Genomic DNA, 19,168 nt, shown 5'->3' with positions numbered 1-19,168 from the left:
TGGGTTTGGAGCTAGCTTAGGGAGCTGTGAACTGTGCTGCTCTCTGCAGGGTGTAGCAATGCCTGAAGCTTCAGAGCCGTGGGTGAGGGATGGAAGAGTCAGTTTATCTTGTTAGGTTATCACATTTCAGGAAATGCTGATTTGATTTGCTTAGCAAAGCCTTACTGTTGCCAGGTAGTGCAGGTGGGCTTTATGAGTTCAGGAGCAGCTGAAAGAAGGTTCCATACTGTCTTGAGGAATGGGGCCTGTTGCCAGCTGTTGATGGCACACTACTGGTTTTTAAGTGAGGTCATGCATATAAAGTTCAAATACAAACCAACTTCTGTGTCCTTATAAGAAAATGCTTAAACAATTACAGGACTTTGTTAACCACATCCATCTGTCTCTTTACAAATTCTTCACCTTGTGTAGTGTTGCTGTAATAGTTGTACAATATTATTAAGGTAACAGAAGTGTCCTGTTTCACTCTCAGCTGTGGAAGTGGGAAGACCTGATCTTTGTCCAACCTACAACAGTAGACTGTGCCCTTAGATCTGACCAGGAACTAAACACCTGCTTTGCAGAAGGCAGTAGTGACATAGTTCCACTGCTACAGGAGCTGGATCAAGCAAAAGCGCAGCTAGGTCTCCCGGCTGTGGGGCTGCTAAGCCTGCGGCCTTGTAGGCCGTCACCCTGTCCGCTGTTCCCACGTGGCAGGCGGGCACCGGGGCAAGCAGTCGGGCACTCGCTCTGCCGGAGGGCTCACAGCGCAAAGGCAAAAAGTACGCTTCCATGCTCCGGCTATGGGGCCGGGCGGGCTTTACTGCTCGTTCCGGCCTCTGCCGCTACCGACGGGCCCGGCTGCAGCCCGCCATGCCCCGCCCAGACCTCGCGTTGCGCCTGCGCGCCTTGGTTGCGTTATTGACCGCCGTTCACCACGGCACCGTTGCTCACCGCGTTCCGCAGGCAGGCCGGCGGGCGGCTCCGGCGGGATGCGTTCGGTCAGCTATGTGCAGCGTGTGGCGCTCGACTTCGGCGGCAGCCTGTTCCCGCGAGCCATCTGCCTGGGGGACGCCGACAACGACACGGTCCGCAGGCGGGAATGGAGCCGGGGGGAGCCTGGGCGGGCTCTGCGTGGCTGCGGGAGGTGGTGCTTCCGCAGGCGGTCGCTGGGAGCGGTCTGGAGGGTACCTCGCAGGGGGAGGTGCGCTTGATCGGCCTGTCGAGCACCCCGGCCTTCCACCCTGGGGAAGGGTTGGAGCTTGATGAATGTCTGAGCAATGGAGATGCAGGGTTTGCATCCAGCGGCCCCCAGAGGTCCTTTGCAAGCTGACTGTCCCAGTGATTCTGGGTTGCAGCTGGTCAGTGCTTCCATCGCCGTTAGACCTGCTGGGCACCCTCGGCGTGGGCCCTTGGTGGTGTGTGGCTGTAGAGAGTTTAAGTTTCGGTCCCAAAACCTCTCCTGTTGCAGTGGCAGGGATGTAGAGCTGTGTGGAAATGCTTTGCTGCTGCACAGTGGATCACAAAAAGGGTAGAGCTGAGTTTCAGTGTTTCTTGATCTGTGCTGGACGATCGTATATTGAGAGTGTTGCTGTCAGCCCCCCCAAATGCTTCTTTCTCATGGGTCTGATTTGTCTGTGACTAGGAAGAGTTAGCTTCACCAGGTAGATGTAAGCTGTCGTTTCTTCTCTTCAACAATCATATCTTATTACTGCCCTATTCTGTTATCCTGAAAAGTGTCATGGCTAGCAAAGCAGTAGATGATAAAACACATTTTCCCATGAGAAATAGAATTATGTGAGGTAATGCATGCAGGGAGTTATTGAAGTGCGTGCAATTTAAGTACACAGGGGCATGATGCAGAAGATGGGATGGTAAGAGTGGGCTTGTCAGCAGGGGTAGTTGGATATTTTAATTCTTTAATAATTTTTAATATCTTTATTAAATATTTAATAATTTTTAAAGTCTTCTTTAAAGAAATAATCACCATTCTGAAAGACCTTTACCCCTTTGTCAATGAAATGGAACATCTGCTGTAAATCTATTGTAAATGTTCTTGCAGCCTCTTTCTTGTTGGTCACATTTTCCTTCTTGCCGTAATCTTCCTCGGGCGATGCAAGAAAGATCAAGTCTGTCTAGACTGACAGATAGAAAATGTGATGATGATGATGATGACTAGCAGAGCAGGATGTTAAAACAGTGAAGAAACAATGGCTAGAGAAGCAGTAGATAATGGGATGTTGCTCTGAGGAGCTGCTCTCCAGCTCTTTCATCTGCAAAAGGAAAATTAATTGCTGGGTGGTTTTTTTACCCTTGACCTTTCCTATTGGCTTGAAGCTGTTTCTAAGTCTTGTTTTGCTTTGCTGCTTCTTCCTACAGAGTGATTTTTATATACAAATTCTGTAATCATTGCTGTGTGAGAATATTACTGTAATTGTGAATTTCTTTCTACTAACCCAATTCTTTTGTGCAGCTGAATGAGCTAGTGGTGGGAGACACCAACGGGAAGCTGTATGTTTACAAGAATGACGACAGCAAACCCTGGGCTGTGCGATCTTGCCAAGGAATGGTCAGTTCTATACAAAATTTTTAATGGTTGTGCCTTTTGGTGTATGTGCAGCCAGGTGTCCTTGACCATCCTCGTGGCCCTCCTCTGGACTTGCTCCAACAGTTCCATGACCTTTTTATGTTGAGGACACCAGAACTGTACGCAATACTCCAAGTGAGGTCTCATGAGAGTAGAGGGGCAGGATCACCTCTTTTGACCTGCTGGTCACACTCCTTTTGGTGTAGCCATATGCAAGACCCTGCTTTTGCCTACAGCTAGCCCCCTGGGCTAAAAGTGATGAGCAAAGAACTGAACACAGGAATTGGGCTTCTGTCCCACCTTGTCTCTGTTCCTGTGCACTATGGATTTGGTTCCGGGGCTCTGGGTGGTTGAGTGGCAGATCTGTTTCTCCCTGACTTTGCTCTTTTGTCCTTGAAAAAGGCTGTTTTGAGTTCAAGAGAGGGTTATGAGAGAGGAGGAAATAGAGCAGAAGCTTATCCCAAAGCACTGTTTGAGTTCCCTTCTCTCATGTATTGCCGCCTTTTCTCTTTCAGCTCACATGTGTTGGTGTGGGAGATATATGCAACAAAGGAAAGGTGAGAGCAGCCAAACTCTTCCCAGCTGTGTTTGTAGGGCATGTGGGAGGTGCTTAGGATTGTGTCATATCTTGAATGTGGAGAAGGACAGGTTGCAGGTGCTTTTTCTCCAGGTTTGCTCATAGTTTTAGCGCTACAGTTTTAAAACTGTCCTATTTACATATAGCCTCTATCTTTCTATGAGCCATAGGCAGGTTTTTGTGAGCAGGGAAATCCATCCTGTCTTCAGAAAGCACTATTCATTTCCACATCCCCCTGTGTGAACGCCACAAGGCTTTGGTCGTTTGAAGATTGCTCCTTTTCCGTAGTGACTTTTGCCCTGCTCTGTGCTGGTCCCTGGTGTGGGTTATGGCCCTTCTGCCACTTGGCTGTGTGCATTTAAGGTCATCTAAACAAGACTGAGCCACTGAATAGTCTAGTCTCCCAAGCAAATTCCACTGGGTCTAATATGACTCCTTTTTCTGGATTGCTGTTTCTGGGGGTTAAGCCAGGACCACTGACTCCAAAAGTCCCAGTTTAGGCACCTTGCCTAATACCTAATATACTGTAGCTATGTGTGCTCCAGTGGGGAGCAGAGCTGAAGTGAGCCTTGGGAAAGCCACACGTTTGGGGATTGCATGCATACATCAGCCTGATAATCCTGGTCTGACAAGGATGAGCAAGAAGTTTGGACCCTGCAGTATCTAAGTAGTTTGCTGACCAAAAACCTTCTCCTGTTCCCTCTGTAGCAATCACTGATCTTGATGGATCTACCCTTGTATCTTCCCTCACCCTGCTGAGAAAGATCTTCCGCAGTTTCTAAAATAGGAAAAATCAAAAGGTTTTTCTCTTCCCTCGTAGAATCTTGTGGTGGCAGTGAGTGCAGAAGGCTGGTTTCATCTTTTTGACCTGACTTCTCCAACTTCAAAACACCCAGATGCTTCAGGCCACCATGAGTTGACAGCCACAGAAGAGCAGAAGCCAGTGTTCAAGCAGCACATTCCTGCCAACACCAAGGTCATGCTGATTAATGACATTGGTGAGCCAGGAAGGTGGTGTGGGAGTGCAGGGTGAGGGAGTCTGGGGGAAGACAGAGAAAATGTGTGGGACACACAGAAGGAAATTACTGTCTTGCTGACATGAGTGCTCTAACAAGCTACAGCTGACTCATGGAGGGAAGAAGCAAAAACTTCAGGACTTTTCCTGACGTGCAAGTTCTCATTACAGGATTCAGATATTCAGAGATGCTACATGATGGAAACCAGCACAGTGGTTTATGAATGCTGGGGCTCTTGGGGCTATGAAAGCCTGAGAGACCCCATCTATCTCCTTGTATTCCCTTTCAGATGGAGATGGGAAGTGCGAGTTGGTGGTGGGCTACACTGACAGAGTGGTACGTGCCTTCCGCTGGGAGGACTTGTCAGAGAATTCAGACCATGTATCTGGGCAGCTGCTCCTGTTGAAGAAATGGCTGCTAGAAGGTCAGGTAAGGAAACGGGGTGCTCAGAGCAGAACTTGTCATATAGTCTTCAAGAGGTGGCTGTCTCAAGGGAAGAAGCACAAGATCTCAGTCCTGTGAGCAAAGCAATTGTCATGTTAATGGCTTGAAAGATTTGCTCAGTGCTTGTCCTGTACTTGGAGGGCAGCTGGTGGGTTGGTCTGGGAGAGCAGTCAGTTGGTCTCACCCAACTAGAAAGCATTAGTAGAAAATACTAGTGTTGCTCTTAAGTGGTGTATGGTAGGGAAACATAGCCTTTTACTGTAACTTTGACATTTTGATTGTAGCTGGATTTGTTCAGCTCCTGCTCAGCTCTATCAGATCTGCCATACTCAAGTTTGGGTACAAGGAGGACAGTGAACTTTTCTGAGGTGTTTGAAGTTCTCAGTTTGATGCCATCGGTTTTTTTCCTCTGCCAGTATAGGTGGACAGCCTGTCTGTGAACCCGGGCCCTGATGGCTCACCGGAGATGATGGTGTCTCAGCCAGGCTGTGGTTATGCCATTCTGCTGTGCACCTGGGACTCTGAGCAGCAGGCCACGACAGAGGGAAGAGACAACTCTGCCCCAGGCAGGTGAAGAGCATTACTGCATATGGTAGATGAGGAGATTCCACTGTAGATGCCCATTACAAGGGGGTACCACCACACCAGGGTGGTGTCATTTGTCCTGGCTTCTCTGACCTTGCTGCACTGCTGGGACTTAAGCACACCTTCTATGAACGCTCTTCATGTCTCTGTCACAAAGATGGATACTGCTGCTTTCCTTGTATCCCACTCTTCTTCTGGGTTTGGGCAAGGAGAGTGGCAAAACCATCTCACTGAGGGGTACGGTACTGGGGGCTAAGGAAGGGAAATGAGTGACCTAGATCTTCAGAGAAAAAGTAGTAGGCAATCTTGTGACCTATCTAATGGTAGGAAGGGTAGCAACTGAAAAGCTGGGCTCTGAAGCCAAGGCTGATACTTCGAGTTTATTCACTTGTTTCTTCCAGGAGAGGTAATTGGAGGTTTTCCTAATGAGACCTTTAGCAGCCAGTGCTATAAATAACAACCAGAGCAATCAGGATGAGCAGAGAGTTTATTGTCCTTGGCACTGGAGGGACCCTTGTGGGGGATTCAGGAGCTTCCATGATGTTCTGTGGGACTTTAAGGCAAACCCAGAAAATTGTAGGAGGAGGGCAGCTAGGCAAGGCTCCTGGATGTCTTGGAGACCTTACTGGAATGATGCTTCCTAGCAAGAAGCCAGGCCCAGGCATGATCTGTGATGAATCTATATAACCCCAGGTAGATGCTTCCTGAGTGAAAAGCAGCCAGGCTTACATGGCAGTAATGATAAAAATTGTCTTTTTTTTTTTATTTTGTTTTTTTTTTTCTCTTTGATTGGAATACATGTTCTACTGGCATTTTCCATGCTATTTTTTTTCCCCATGTGCTCCTCTTCTTTTTGTTTTGAACTCTTTCCAGTTTTTTGATGTATCAAATCATTCTGTTCTCATTTTTTAAACATTGGAGAGTTCCTTTCATACCTGGGGTGATATGCATTCTTTTCCTTGGTCTTTGCCATTAAAGGGCTAATCTGTGCACAAACTCTTATCAGTCTCTGAATTTATAGAGCTTTGGAGTACACATGGTCCCAAGCATGGTTCCCTGGCCTTTCTCTGATGTCTCTGTCTCTTTCCTAGCGAGGCCCCTATTCGAGATGTTATTCTGCACCAAACATCTGGACGGATTCACAACAAGAATGTTTCCACTCATCTAATTGGTAGCATTGGACGAGGTGAGAGATTAAGAGCTTGGGGTCTCTGGCCCAACAATTGATTGTTTTTCAGTGTCAGTCCAGCATTAAATCAGATTTCCTGTGGTTGAAAAATACCAGTGGGAGACAGCTGCAAGAACAGAGGGAACTCTGCTTCTGTTAGCCAGCTCCCAAAGAAAGACAGCTGGATTATTGCATTTGGCCTTCCTATAGCTTTGTTCCTTCTCTACGTATCTCCAACTGTTCAGCTATCACAGCAGTTTTTCAGCACCCTCCACTGGCCTGCGTTTAGTCATCGTGAATGTCTGCCATGCCTTGCTTCTGCAGATGTTGTCTTTGGTCTTTTGCATGGCTGCAGGTTATGGCCTTCTTACTCCCTAGATGCGTTTCTTCTTTCCACAGCCTCAGCTTTATTCTTTTGTGGTTTTTAGCATCTGATTCCCAGTACCTGGCATCTGTATCCTGCTCTTCCTTTACCTAGGCAGTCCTAGTCCCTTCAGAGCTTCCATGTCTAATTTTTATCACTGTCCTCTGTCTCTCTCCAATGTATTCCATTCAGCTGTTGTATCTAAACCCTCCACAGCTACTCATTCCTCTCAGCCCTCACATGCTGCTGCTGTGTCCAGACTTTTCTTACACACTGCCACTGCTTTCCTTGTGTAAATGGTGTGTGCTCTGATGTGTGCCTGGTGCACCTGCTGAACCCTTCTTTTGGTAGCTATGGAGAATAAGCAGCTTTCACTTCCCCTTGGAGCCTGTGAGCATAATACAAGAAAGCAGAAAATCTAGCTGCATTTGCTCTGTCTGAGTATTAGCCTCTGCAGTGCTGTCTGAAAACAGTTTAGGCTGCCCAGTGTAATTTAGAGCTGGGGGAGAAGAGCAGTCCACTAAATCCCCTTCTCTTCTGCTTTGACAACTCTTCCTCCTCAGTTCCAAAGTTGTCATGTTTTTAGCATCTCAGATACTGCTATGAGCAACATGGTCAACAGAACGTGAAATCAGTTATTTCACTGCATGATAAGCTTTTCGTCTAATGAAGGTGTCTTGTGAAAAATTAAGGCACAGAGTAAAGGATGAAGAGATGGTTGGGAGAAAAGTCCGCTAATGCTGAAGCATCGGTAATGAAACAGCCTAAGAGTGCCATGCTGACCAGTTTGTAAGGGGGACACAGCAGATCTTTTGGATCAGAGCCTATACAGATGAATGTCAGCTAGGGGAAATAGAGCACTCAAAACAGCTGGTTTGGTTTAAGCTGATCTGCAGAAACAGGGTAGTCTGTGTTTTGGGAGCGTGCAGGTTGTTATAGCTTGGAACTCTATGGGCAATGGAGGTAGGCTTGCAGTATTCTGTTTCTCTGGGGAAACTGCCTATTTGCATTCAGCTCTGCTGGCTTGTACCTGACTGCCAGGTTTCCTGGGTTCCTGTAGACCTCAGAAAACCAGTGTCTCTCCTGTGTTGTCACTGAAAGGATGAAATGCAGCTGTAGTTAAATACAGCTCCAAGTCCTGCCAAGTGTGACACTGCTTTCAAAACCTGACCTTGCATGTCTTTTCTGATTGGTAGCTAGGTGGACAGTGTACTGAAGGGCTGAACCAGCCTGCTGGTCAAGGGAGTCTCCTCTTCAGATTTATCTAGTCACATTTGTCAGTGTTGTCCTGCACACAACTGTGATATAGAGGATATTTTAGAGAGAGTACTGCTTGCAGGATTTTTACAGCTGTGTAAATATAGTCCAGGAAAACCAGGGCTGAGTGTGTAGATGAGCTACACATGTCTAATCTGCTCGTAAAGGGCTCTCTAGCCCTTGTGTTTGTCTCTAGACCAGTGTTTGGTGGGAGAGGATCACACCTTCTGTACAGTTTTGCTGTAACAAAAACAATAGAGGTGGTAACATGATCTCTACAGACTCATTCAGGACTTGCCATGAAGTGCTTTTGTGCTAATGTGACTAAAGCTTTGTCCTTCTGGTGGGACCTCTCTTTTGATACTTTAACTTGCCAGAACAAAGGCCACGTTCCTGCCCTTGAAAGAAACAGTAAGGGTAGTTTTAATCTCCTGCCTTGGATTCAGCTGTTCTTTACTTTGTCCCTTGTGATGGTCTTGCCTATGCTTGTGCATCACATAGAGAAGATGTGATGCAGTCCACTAATATTAGAACTGCCATGGGCCTGCAAGTGCATATGTGGTACAAGCAAACTTAAGAGCAACTAGCAGAGCCAGATGTGCTGGTATCAAGTGACAGAAGGTCTTGAGTTTTGAAATGCCAGTACCTTACAAATGAAAGTCATGAAGTACAACTGATTGCAAGAATCTGCAGGTATCTGCTAAGCAGAATGTAAGGGCTAAGCAAAAAGGAAGCAGGATGGATCAACTTGTTTGGGTTTTGTTGGGGATTTTTTAAGAGATGGCAGGGACAACACTTACAAAACGCATCAACTCTTGTAATTTTCTTCTGCACTTATAGGCTCCTCCAGTGAGAATAGTGGCTCAGGTCTCTTTGCCCTCTGTACTCTGGATGGTAAGTCCTACTGCTGCCCTGGAAGAAAGGCCTGTGGGGTGGCCAAGGCCTGTCACTGAGTCAAAGCAGGAAACCAGAGGCTTAGTGCCTTTTGTTTTGAAAGAAGGGGAGCTGAGCTTCAGAAACGCTTCCTGAGTCAGGCGGGAGGATTTGACTCAAAGACTTCAGCTGACATATATTCTAGGAAGGCATGAAAACTAAGACAGAAGCCAAGGTAAGAGTTGTTACTGTGATCAAGTGCCCCATAACCGAGGTGTGTGATAACATGCCTGTATCTGAGGGCCTGATGAAACGTTAAAGCTGAGCCTTTCTGTTCCTTACTGAATTGGGTCTGGTGTAGCACAGGCTTGCTCCCTCCAGGAAACCTGTTGTGTTTTCTTTCTGTTATGAATATCTGCCTTTCTCGATCCTCTGGTACAGTGTATTAATCTGTGGATTTCAAAGCATTTTACAAACATTAATTACTTGTATGGTCCCATGGCCTATGCTGGGTAGAAATATTAATACCATGCTGCAGCAGGCAGCTGGGAAAATGAAAAATCTAGGTCATTGGCCCAAAGGCACACTGAAAGCTTGAGATGGAGTGTGAGACTAGAACTTTCAGCTGCTGATTTCTAAGTTGCCTGCTTACCCATTGGTCAAACAACTGTCTGAGATGCCAATTCAAAAGTGCCATTCCTGTAGACAAGAGACTGCCACAGCAGAGAATTTGGAAGGAGTTGGATTGTTTCCAAAAGCAGTAAAGGGAATGGATGCTGGCACTTGAGTGTTGGTAGAGAGGAGCTGGCCTCCCACAGACCTGAAGCCAGGTTCTTTTGCTGTGCCCTGACTGCAAAATAGGACTGGTCTAGTGAGCTGAATGCAGGCTTTCTGTCCAAAAAGCACAATGTGGAGACAGTATGTTGTGCTTTCCCTTTGCAGATGACAGCCTGGTCTGTTTGGGCCAGATGTCCACCTTCCCAATGATGTTCTGCTGGGGGATTTCTGATTATTCTGTGGGCCTGAACTCTGAAGCTTCTGCATCTGCAAGGCTTCCTGCCTCACTCTGATTGACTCATGAGCTATAGCAAGGCTGGATGACACTGTGAAGCTAGATTCATGTTTATGTTCCACTTTCTCATGGCTGCCCTCTCTCCTCTCCCCAGTACTATCACAATATATCTGGATGATAGAAAAATGGTATGTGATGTAGGTGTCCAGTATGGTTTTAGCAGGCAAGAGGCCATGCCCGTGCTATTAGCCAGCCACTTGTCAGCTGATAACTGTCAACATGCTGTCTTGAGATGACATGATCTGCAGGACATGGTGAGAAACTTCGAGTTCACTCACTGTCTCATGTGAGATCTGTTGATGTACTGTACTTTGGGAGCTTAGTTTTGGCCGGTTTTCTTGTCATAGAGCACAGTCTATTCAGTAGGGCTGCTGCCACTTTTCCTCTCTGTTTCCAGTTACTGACGACAAGATAATAGGCTGTTGTCCTTCCCACTGTTACTTAATATCAGACACAGCCTGTACCACTGGCCCAACCTTCTGCCTGCACCAGACTCTGATTGCTGATGGAATGTGTAGGGCCCAGTGTTAGCAAACGTCTTGAAAATATTAGAAGGGAACAAAACTTATTTTAATTTCTTTTTCTTCCCTTCAGGGACATTAAAACTCATGGAAGGAGCAGACAAGCTGCTCTGGTCTGTGCAGGTTGATCACCAGCTGTTTGCTCTGGAAAAGCTGGATGTCACTGTGAGTGTCTGTGAATGGGGCTGGAAGGGAGCAAAGCAAAAACATGGTGTGGTTTTATGTGTAGGAATATAGGAAGGGCAGAAGGAATATGACTTGGCTGAAAAAGGCTGGGATTATCTCAGGATGACACAGAGTGCTCTGACTGTGCTGATGCATTCTGCACTCATGTCAGTCTGTCCACCTGCAAGAGGTTGAGCTGTGTTTGACCTAGTGAGCCCAGCATCCTGCTGTGAACTTTTTTGTCCCCCAGCTGCTCTTTTATCATATTGCAAAGTTAAATGGTTTTGCACATTGCTAATACCCTGATTGTCTATAAGATCTTATGATACATAAGGATTACAACAGAGAAGAGAGAGATGGTCTCCAAGTGCTAAAAGACTGAGCAAGGCATCCAAAAGTGACATTCAGACAATAGTGTTCATGTCTCTGAACAAGCCGGAAAGATTCTTGACTGCCCCTGGAAATAGTTGAGGTCCATGCTAATATGTGATCTTATGGTTCCTACAGGGCAATGGGCATGAGGAGGTGATTGCCTGTGCATGGGATGGTCAGACATACATCATCGATCACAATCGGACTGTTGCCAGATTTCAAGCAGATGAGAATGTCAGCGCGTTCTGTGCAGGTGGGGAGCCTGACTGCAAAGCCAGTCCTCACAGCATTTCTCCCTCAAAGCTACTACTCGCCTCAGGGAGACCTGGAGTCCTTTGTCTGTCTGCAGTGGGAAGTAATTTCCCTGTGTGTGTTACTGCAGAAGACCCAGCAAGTCTTTCCTCTGGTGGCATCTGGGAAAAGCTGGGGTGAAAGGAGGTGATGCTGAGGTTTGTCTGTGGTGGTTTGGGGTTTATTTTCTGTTCTTTTTGGGAGTGCTACAGGGGTCTCTTGTCTTCCTCACTGCTTTTTTTTATTTTACTGTTCTCAAGTGAAGATAAGGAGCTCCATGGAACCGGCCTGAGCCTTGCCTTTGCCTTTCCGCAGGCCTCTATGCATGCAAAGGAGGAAGCAACAGCCCCTGCTTGGTTTACGTCAGCTTCAATCAGAAGATTTACATCTACTGGGATGTGCAGCTGGAGAGAATGGAGTCTACCAACCTGTTGAAAATCCTGGATTGTAACCCAGAGTTTGGAAGTCTCCTGCAGCAGCTGGGTGTGGGTGAGTGCAGAAAGGGTGGATATACATAGGAAAAAAGAAAGGAAGGCCTGCTGGCATATGGAGTGCTGGGAACTAGAGTTTCACATACTTCTTGAGGAAGAGGGGCTTTCATGTACTACTTGCTGAGAATCCCTAACAACTATCTGTCTTTTCCATAGAAAGAAGTGATGTTTCTGCAGTCAAAAATCTGATTCACAAAACACTGTATTTTCCTGAGAAATGGCAGCAGAGCAGCACCACGCAGTGTCAGGACCCTGCTGGAATAGACTCCTCTGCCCACTGCAGTGTTGTCCAGGATCCCTTATAACAAGCCACATGGAGGCTGACATCTTTAATACCTGCACAAACTCTTCTGAAACTGGAATTGGTTATCTAATGAAAATGAGACTCTTCCCATCTCTGTCAAAGTTTCCAGACAGCAAAGGGCATACAGGCCACATTCTGTGGCGGGATGTGCTTTATTGTCGGCTTGAGTGAAGGTGATGGGTTTATTTGGTTTTAGCTAAGGAAGCTACTAGAACATTGCTGAGTCCAGGGTCCTGCTTATCGGCCTTCTGTTGCCAGTTCCCATGTTTTCTGCTAGCTAAGGCGCTTTACAGGTGACTGGGGAGGAGCACTGAGGACATAAATGGAGAGAATAGTTGAGTTCAGTCTCTGTTTTGGCCTGTTCTTACAACTGCTCTGGTGATTACTTCTGAGTTCTTAGGAGAATCACAGTGCAGGAACTGCAGATGGAGGAATTGAGTTAGGGAGCAGGTAAGGGCTTTCTCTCCCATCTAGAGGTGTTTTTCAAGTAGACACAGGTGCTATTTGCCTTTTCTCTGCTGCTGCTCTTCTACCAAGCGGTTTCTCACAAGCTACCTCCTGTTCTGAGGAGCTGAAGACATGTTTGAGAAGAACCACAACTTGCACTAACAATGTTGTCAAGAGGTAGCAGCTACAGCAAACTCAGCTGTGCTCAAGAGGCGTTGCTTTCTCCATCTGCTTGGGCAGGATGATCCCAGAGATGGCTGTGACTTGTCAAAGCAGCTGTGAGCTGGGCAATAAGAGGAGTCTGTCTTAAGCATGGATCTGTGGTGTTGAGAGAGCTTGGCCATTCCATAATAAGGAGTGGGAGTGCCACGCTTCCCTCTTATTGTGGAGAGTGCCACGCTATTTTGAGTCCTGCACAACTGAAAGAAGTGGACTGGAGATAGTGTTCCACTTGCTGGTATGCAGTCTGGAAAAGGCTGTTGGTCACCCAGGCTGCTTGTATGCAGAGGCCAAGGCAGGAACCTTTCCACATGCGGCTGATGTTCTGCTTTTCCCCATCTCAGCTTGCTCCTTGCTTAACTCTGCTTATTAGGATAGGAGCAGCAGGCTGACCTGGTGTTTTGCATCTGTTACCTTTTCTCACTTGTGTGGTGTTTTACTGGACATGTGTAATGGATGTACCTATTCCTTTGCTCTTACAGCAGCCCGAGAGGGTTGCATCTGAGTCTGAGCAAATGGTAACGTTTAAAGATCCTGCAGGCTATTGAAAGCCTGCTGTGCTGCACTCTGCAAAATGTCCGAGGGCAGCTCTAACTGGAAGAACTTTGTGTAGGAGAAAGGAGTGTCTTGTCTTTGACTCAAAAGGACTGTTGGAGTACCCCTATGTGGTAGAAGGGCAGGATCTTTACATTAAGCCCTGTCTTGCAATTTCCGTCTGTAGATTTATATAAGCTTTATGAAGAACAGCTTCTGTACTCTGAATTTGATAGCTGTGAAAATTGAAGCATGGAGCAGTGAACTGGTACGACCTGGTCTGTACCAGCTAGCACTCATTGCTTCTCAGATCACTCATTCTTCTGAGTCTCTAACTACAGTGGAAGTTTCTCTCCATTTTGATGACCTCAATGTGAAGCATTTTCAGATGTTCCCCTATCAGACTAAGTGTGCAACTGGACCCTTCAGGCAGGAGCTCTCATGTCATAATAGTGCTTTTGTAACAGTGGTGTTCAGAGCAGCAGGATTTGAGGTTGTCACCTGTGGAGAGCCGATATTGCAGGCAACATCTAGTGATGGGCTAAGGCAAGGACTCTTGAAGTGTGTCAGCTCTAGACTGTAACCTCAAGGAGCTGTCACCTCTTGTGATTCTGAGAGGTACAGCCACCCATCCCAAGGGCAGTCATTATTGCTTCTGGCAAATAACGTAGCGTGACCGCTTGGGCTCTCACCAGTCTCTTAGTCCTTTCCCAATGAGGATGAGTCTTGTTGGGGCTACTAACAATCACAGTAGGTTGGTTTCTTGCTACTTCCAGGTTTCTGTTTCCCAAACGCTAAAGTTGCTCTCTTTCTAATCACCTCCTCTCTGTTCAGGTGAAGTACCAGTTGCTACTCTTATTTCCTCCTGTTGGCTGGAAGCGGGTGGGGTGAACAGTTTGGTTTGACTGTATTCTGGCATACTTTCTGCCTAGCCCTTTTGCTAGGCAGAAATTTTGCCCTTCACAATTAGTGAAACTGACATGAAGAGGAACCACAGTCAAGCAGGACTCTGCAGAGCAGTTTCCAGAAGTATATAACAAATGACGTTGTAGCAATGTCCAAGACATTGCTGAATGTCTTGGCATATGCCGTTCTTCTATCCTGAACACAGACTACTTTTCATCTTAAGTTTGTGTATTTTCTTGTCCTATTTCCCCCCACACCCCTTTCCTAATTCTGTGGCTTCTGCCTTCCCCATGGGGGATAGAAACAGGGTGGTTACAAGCAAGAGAAAACAGTGATGCCTGAGTTTGCAGTCATGGCTCATGCAACCTGGGATGTGTACTGCTGTGCGGCTGATGGGCTCTTCTGCTGTGTATGCTTTTGACAAAAAACAGATTAAGTCCTACAACAACTTGTACCTTTCATGGTTCTATTCAGCATTGTTTGGCTTTGGTGGGGCAGGTGTTCACAGATGTACTCTCTCCTCATCCACTGCTGAGACCCCAGAGGTCCCTGCAGTAATTGCCTGGAGCATTTTACTTGGCTGAGAGTTGGGCCAGGCTGAGTTAATCTGATAGCTGGATTTTACAGGCTACTGCAGGCTGCTGTATTGTAAATCCCTCTTGAGGCCTAACAGGATTGTTTACAGCCATAACAGAGAACAACTCAATGTTGCCGGTTCATGCCAAATATAAACCTTTATTAGCAACACAAGTGCAAGGGGTTTTATGAATGGTTGTGTGACTGAAACTGTTTTATGAAAAACAACTTTGCCATACAGATCAAATGATTTCCAAGGAAGGAGGGTCAAATTGATCCACTGTTGGACTGTTAATTGTTAAGAAGAAACAGGAAAGGGTTAAGGAAGGAGAGATGATATTTTCCTAAGAACCATGTTTAAAAGAAAATGGGGCAAACCCAGTGCAAATGATGGACAGGGCAACCTGTGCAACCCAGCCCTCTTTACTTGTTGGCCCAAGGATAACATTGCTGTGTGCTGTGCAAGCCCAGGCATGCTGCATTGTGGAAAGCAGAGGTGGGAAAATACGGATGCTACAGATCATCTGTTGCCCAAAACTCTTCTGCAGTTAAAACCATTTGAGAGGAAAAATGCTGATGTTCAAGGGTTTCCCTGTCAGTTTTACATTGCTTACATAATAATAATTTACAGCACATAATAACTTGCAGATGCATTTTGGTGCTCTGTTCCTTGTACACAGAAATGAAAACTGTCTATAGAAGAATTAATTGGAACTTCTGTGCTGTTCCTTGGTGAAAAGATTACTTTCCTTTTTTTTTTTAATTCGTTTTTTTCAAGTACTGGACTCCAAGTAATAAACTAGCTACAGTGAGTACTTCCCAGGTCAATGCTGCAGGCTACTTCAACTGGCAACTAGTCTACTCAGAGAAGGAGCAATGGAGGCTCTGTCTCTGGACTGTTATATTATACTTTCATTGTAACTCGTTGCCTGTTTGTCCTTGCCAGACAACACAAGCCACACACAGTTGTTCCTTCCCACACAGCAGAAAATATTGTCTGCTGCATTTTACCCAGTAGCAGATAGGCATACCCGCTGGTGCCAGGAAGCTTTATGACAGGGCAGGATTTGTAAGACACAATTGTGTGTCCCAGTGCCAGCACACAGCAAGTGAGGAGGTCAACAGCATTCTTGGTCAGCGGGGGCATTTGCAGATAAATGATTCATGGCTTTGGTTATGATACTGAATTTACTAGCAAGAAAATAGAGGGTGTTGCTTTATTTTCCTGAGACATAATAAACCCACTGGCCATCCCTGCACTTGTTTTTGTGATTTCTCTGCTGAATGCAGTTATTTCCATAACTCTTCAGGTATATCCTGGCATTTGCCAGTGGAGTCTCTTGAAAGGAGGACTTGTCTGCAAGCGTGTAGGTGGTTCAGCAGTCTTAAGTTCTGTAACTTGCACACCAGCAGTGAAAGAAGGAGCAGGCCTCTGGGCGTATGGATGGCTGGAGCTCCCATTCAAACCCAAGAGATCCCAAGCTGCTGGAAATGATCCTGATTATGGCTTTGGCAGAGTGCATGTTGGCTTTGGAAGGGGCTTCAGAAGTCCATCTCCCCATCCTCAGGCAGGTTCAGCCATATGTATCTCACATCTGCCATGTCACACTTGCTTCTCTATTCCAAAGGCTTTCTGTGACAGACACTTCCCTTCAGCCTGTTTTGCAACTGTTGTGTCCATTCTACTGGAAAGTAGCCCCACTAGGAGCTGAGCACCAAGGCGATTCAGAGAGATTATCCCTAGTATTTCAGTGTCTGTATTGAAGGGATTGATCTCATCATGAGGAAGCCAGTGCTGGACACATTCAGGATATGCCTATGTCCTGCTCTGAAATGGCAGTTTGTACTGAATTTCTACTTTCCATACGAAAGTATTACCATTTTTTGATCTCTAGTGGAAAAGACTTTTAGCTATCTCCTTCCTTCCCCGATCCCCCAGAAGCAATAGAAATGACTGGAATTGGAGGTAGGGAAGTGTATCTGTATAATAGGCTCTTCCAGAAGAAGCTACAACTGGGACAGTCTTCAGCCTTGCCAGCCTACTTAAAAATTACTTACTGAGTTCCCTAACATAGGAAGACTTACCATGTTTGCAGATGGGGTTGAGTTTGCATCATCAAGATAGTGTAAATCCTGTTTTATAATCACATCTTTTAAAGCCAGGATCCTGTCTTTCACAATGACAGCTGGGATTCCCATGTAATGACACAAAAATGCTGGTCTTCAGAGAAACGTCATTTAATGCCAAGGAACTCTGGGAGGTGAAAATCCACCAGGAGTTCTGCTTGACAATGAGGAAACCAGGTACTGACACTGTAGGATTAGACACTGATTTAGGGAATGAGTTGAAGTGAGGTGTCAGCCATGATGTTATGACCCGCAGTACTCATCCAGTCATATAAATTTGTCTTTTTTTCTGTAAGCTCTGCCTGCAACAAAATTTGATGGGTTGGTTCCAAGATAACTTGGCAACAAATTACTCAGTGTTTGTCTGAGATCTGTACTGCACGTTTACTACACGTTCCACTAACAGGGACTGGAGTTAGACAAAAAGCACATCTTCTGCTCTGGAGATGATTTCACAGCTGAAAACAAGAGCTTTCACATGCTAGTTTAGCTCTTGCTTGGAAACATCCTCTGTGACTGATAAGTGGCAATCTACATTTATGCATACATATTGTTAACAGCAAAGAGGAGAGGCTGGCAAGACAGTGGCACAACTTGAGAGAGATTAGTAACAAGGATACAGGAAAGAATTCATAGGATTATCTAAAAAGGAAATAATTCCTTTTGGAAGAAGCAAATTTGTTACCGCTGTGGAAGAATGAATTTTTTGCCCGGGGGAAGGTAAAGAGGATGCAAAGATGGATTCATTATGTAGAGGAGGGACAGATAGAGCTGGTGATTTTCACCTACTGTAGCACATTAATTCTCAGAGGAACCTGAACTATTAGTGACTTGAGAAAAGGCATATGAATCACAGAAAGGCTTCAGAAGGGCTGGAGGATGTTCCGAAGGTAAGCAAAAGGAGAGTTATCCCAAGACTGACATATAGGAACATCACCTGGTGAATTCCAACAGTAGCTAGCATGCAAATATCTGCAGTGCTGTAAGTGACAGGTACTAGTCAGAACTGGCCAACTCAAAGCTGTGCCAATTTTCTCTAGAATCCCATCCAGCACTCTTTAAATCATTGGGAAGGTTCCTGTTGGCTTCAGTCTGAGTTCATGAAGATTCCTATTCGCCCCAGCCAGAGTCCCACTCCAAAGTGGATGCTCACCAGGCACGGCTTTCACACAGAAGTGGCAGGGACTGAAAGCTGTTGGTTGCCCACCACTTCCCTTGGCAGTCACTTCACAACTCCATCAGCACTGGGGCTCTGTGCTTGCTCTAGCACCTAACCCTCACCTAAAGGCTCCAAAATGCACACCCACCACTTGGGGCCCTCACACAGAAGTGGCCAGAGCTGAAGCTGGTAGTGGCCCTCACTTTCCTTTGGCAGCCACTTGTGGGCATTTGCAAAGCCCAGCAAAAGCTATTAGGGAATCTGGAAGGCAGCAGAGACTTGCCTGGGTGTCAACAAAGCCTGGCAAAGTCCCTGTGTTGCTCTGGAAGGCAGCAGGGCCCCTTGTAGGCCAAAGCAGAACCTAGCAAAAGCCTTAGGATGCTCTAGAGGGAAGCAGGGTCCCTTCTGGGCACTTGCAAAAGCCATCAGATATGGTTAGGGTTAGGTGGTTGGGGTTACAGTTAGGTTTAGGGTTAGTGTGAGGTGTAGGATTAGGGATATAATGGTTAGCGTTATGGATAGGGTTAGGATAAGGTTATGGGTTTGGGTTAGAGTTTAGTGTTAAGAGTTAGAGTTAACATTTGGTTTAGGATTAGTGTTAGGGTTAGGGAATTGGGTTTAGGGCATTAGAATAACTGAGTTAGAGTTATGTGGTTCGATTTAGGGAGTTAGGGTTAGGCCAAGGTTATGACTAGTGGGTATGATCAGGTTTTCGGCTAGTGTTAGGGTTACTTTCTGTGGTTAGGTTTTATGTTAGGGGTTATATTAAAAGTTACATTTAGAGATAAGGTTAGCTTTAGTGTTTAGGATGAGAAGTTAGAGTTATGTTTAGGATTTGGGATTAGAGTTACAGTTACGAGGTTAGAGTTTTGGGGTTAGAGTGTCAGATTTAGGTGGTTAGCTTCATGGCTGCCATTCAGGATTAGGGGCTAGGGATTAGGACTAGGGGTTAGGATTTGTGTTAAGCTTTAGGGCTAGGGTCGTGTTTAGTGGTTAGATTCAGGGTTAGTGTGGTTAGAGACAGAGCTAGGGTTAGAGATAGTGGTTAGAGGCTTGGTTGGGGATTAGTGTTAGGTTTGTGGTTAGTGTTTATAGCTAGCATTGTGTTTAGAATTAGGTTTACCTTTTGGGGTT

General features: G+C 46.0%; 1 protein-coding gene across 2 annotated transcripts; it reads left to right on the top strand.

Annotated features, from left to right (window-relative positions):
* The first annotated feature begins 954 nt into the window (after positions 1–954).
* ITFG2 (integrin alpha FG-GAP repeat containing 2) lies at positions 955–18,544 on the top strand. Of its 2 annotated transcripts, XM_080616025.1 has the most exons (12): positions 955–1,067; positions 2,453–2,548; positions 3,082–3,123; positions 3,964–4,141; positions 4,449–4,588; positions 5,025–5,173; positions 6,280–6,374; positions 8,818–8,871; positions 10,517–10,608; positions 11,116–11,233; positions 11,587–11,760; positions 11,919–18,544. In XM_080616025.1, exons 1-12 carry the CDS (start codon positions 972–974, stop codon positions 12,065–12,067), a joined length of 1,383 nt encoding a protein of 460 aa, XP_080472151.1. In that variant the 5' UTR covers positions 955–971; the 3' UTR covers positions 12,068–18,544. The 2 variants fall into 2 exon arrangements, with proteins under 2 accessions (XP_080472151.1, XP_080472152.1); XM_080616026.1 differs by lacking the exon at positions 8,818–8,871.
* The last annotated feature ends 624 nt before the right edge of the window (positions 18,545–19,168 follow it).

This window comes from Psittacula echo (assembly GCF_963264785.1).
Source record: "Psittacula echo genome assembly, chromosome: 1".
Classification (NCBI taxonomy): Eukaryota; Metazoa; Chordata; class Aves; order Psittaciformes; family Psittacidae; genus Psittacula; species Psittacula echo.
The sequence above is the reverse complement of the archived record's forward strand: the minus strand, read 5'-3'. Positions and strand labels throughout refer to the sequence as shown.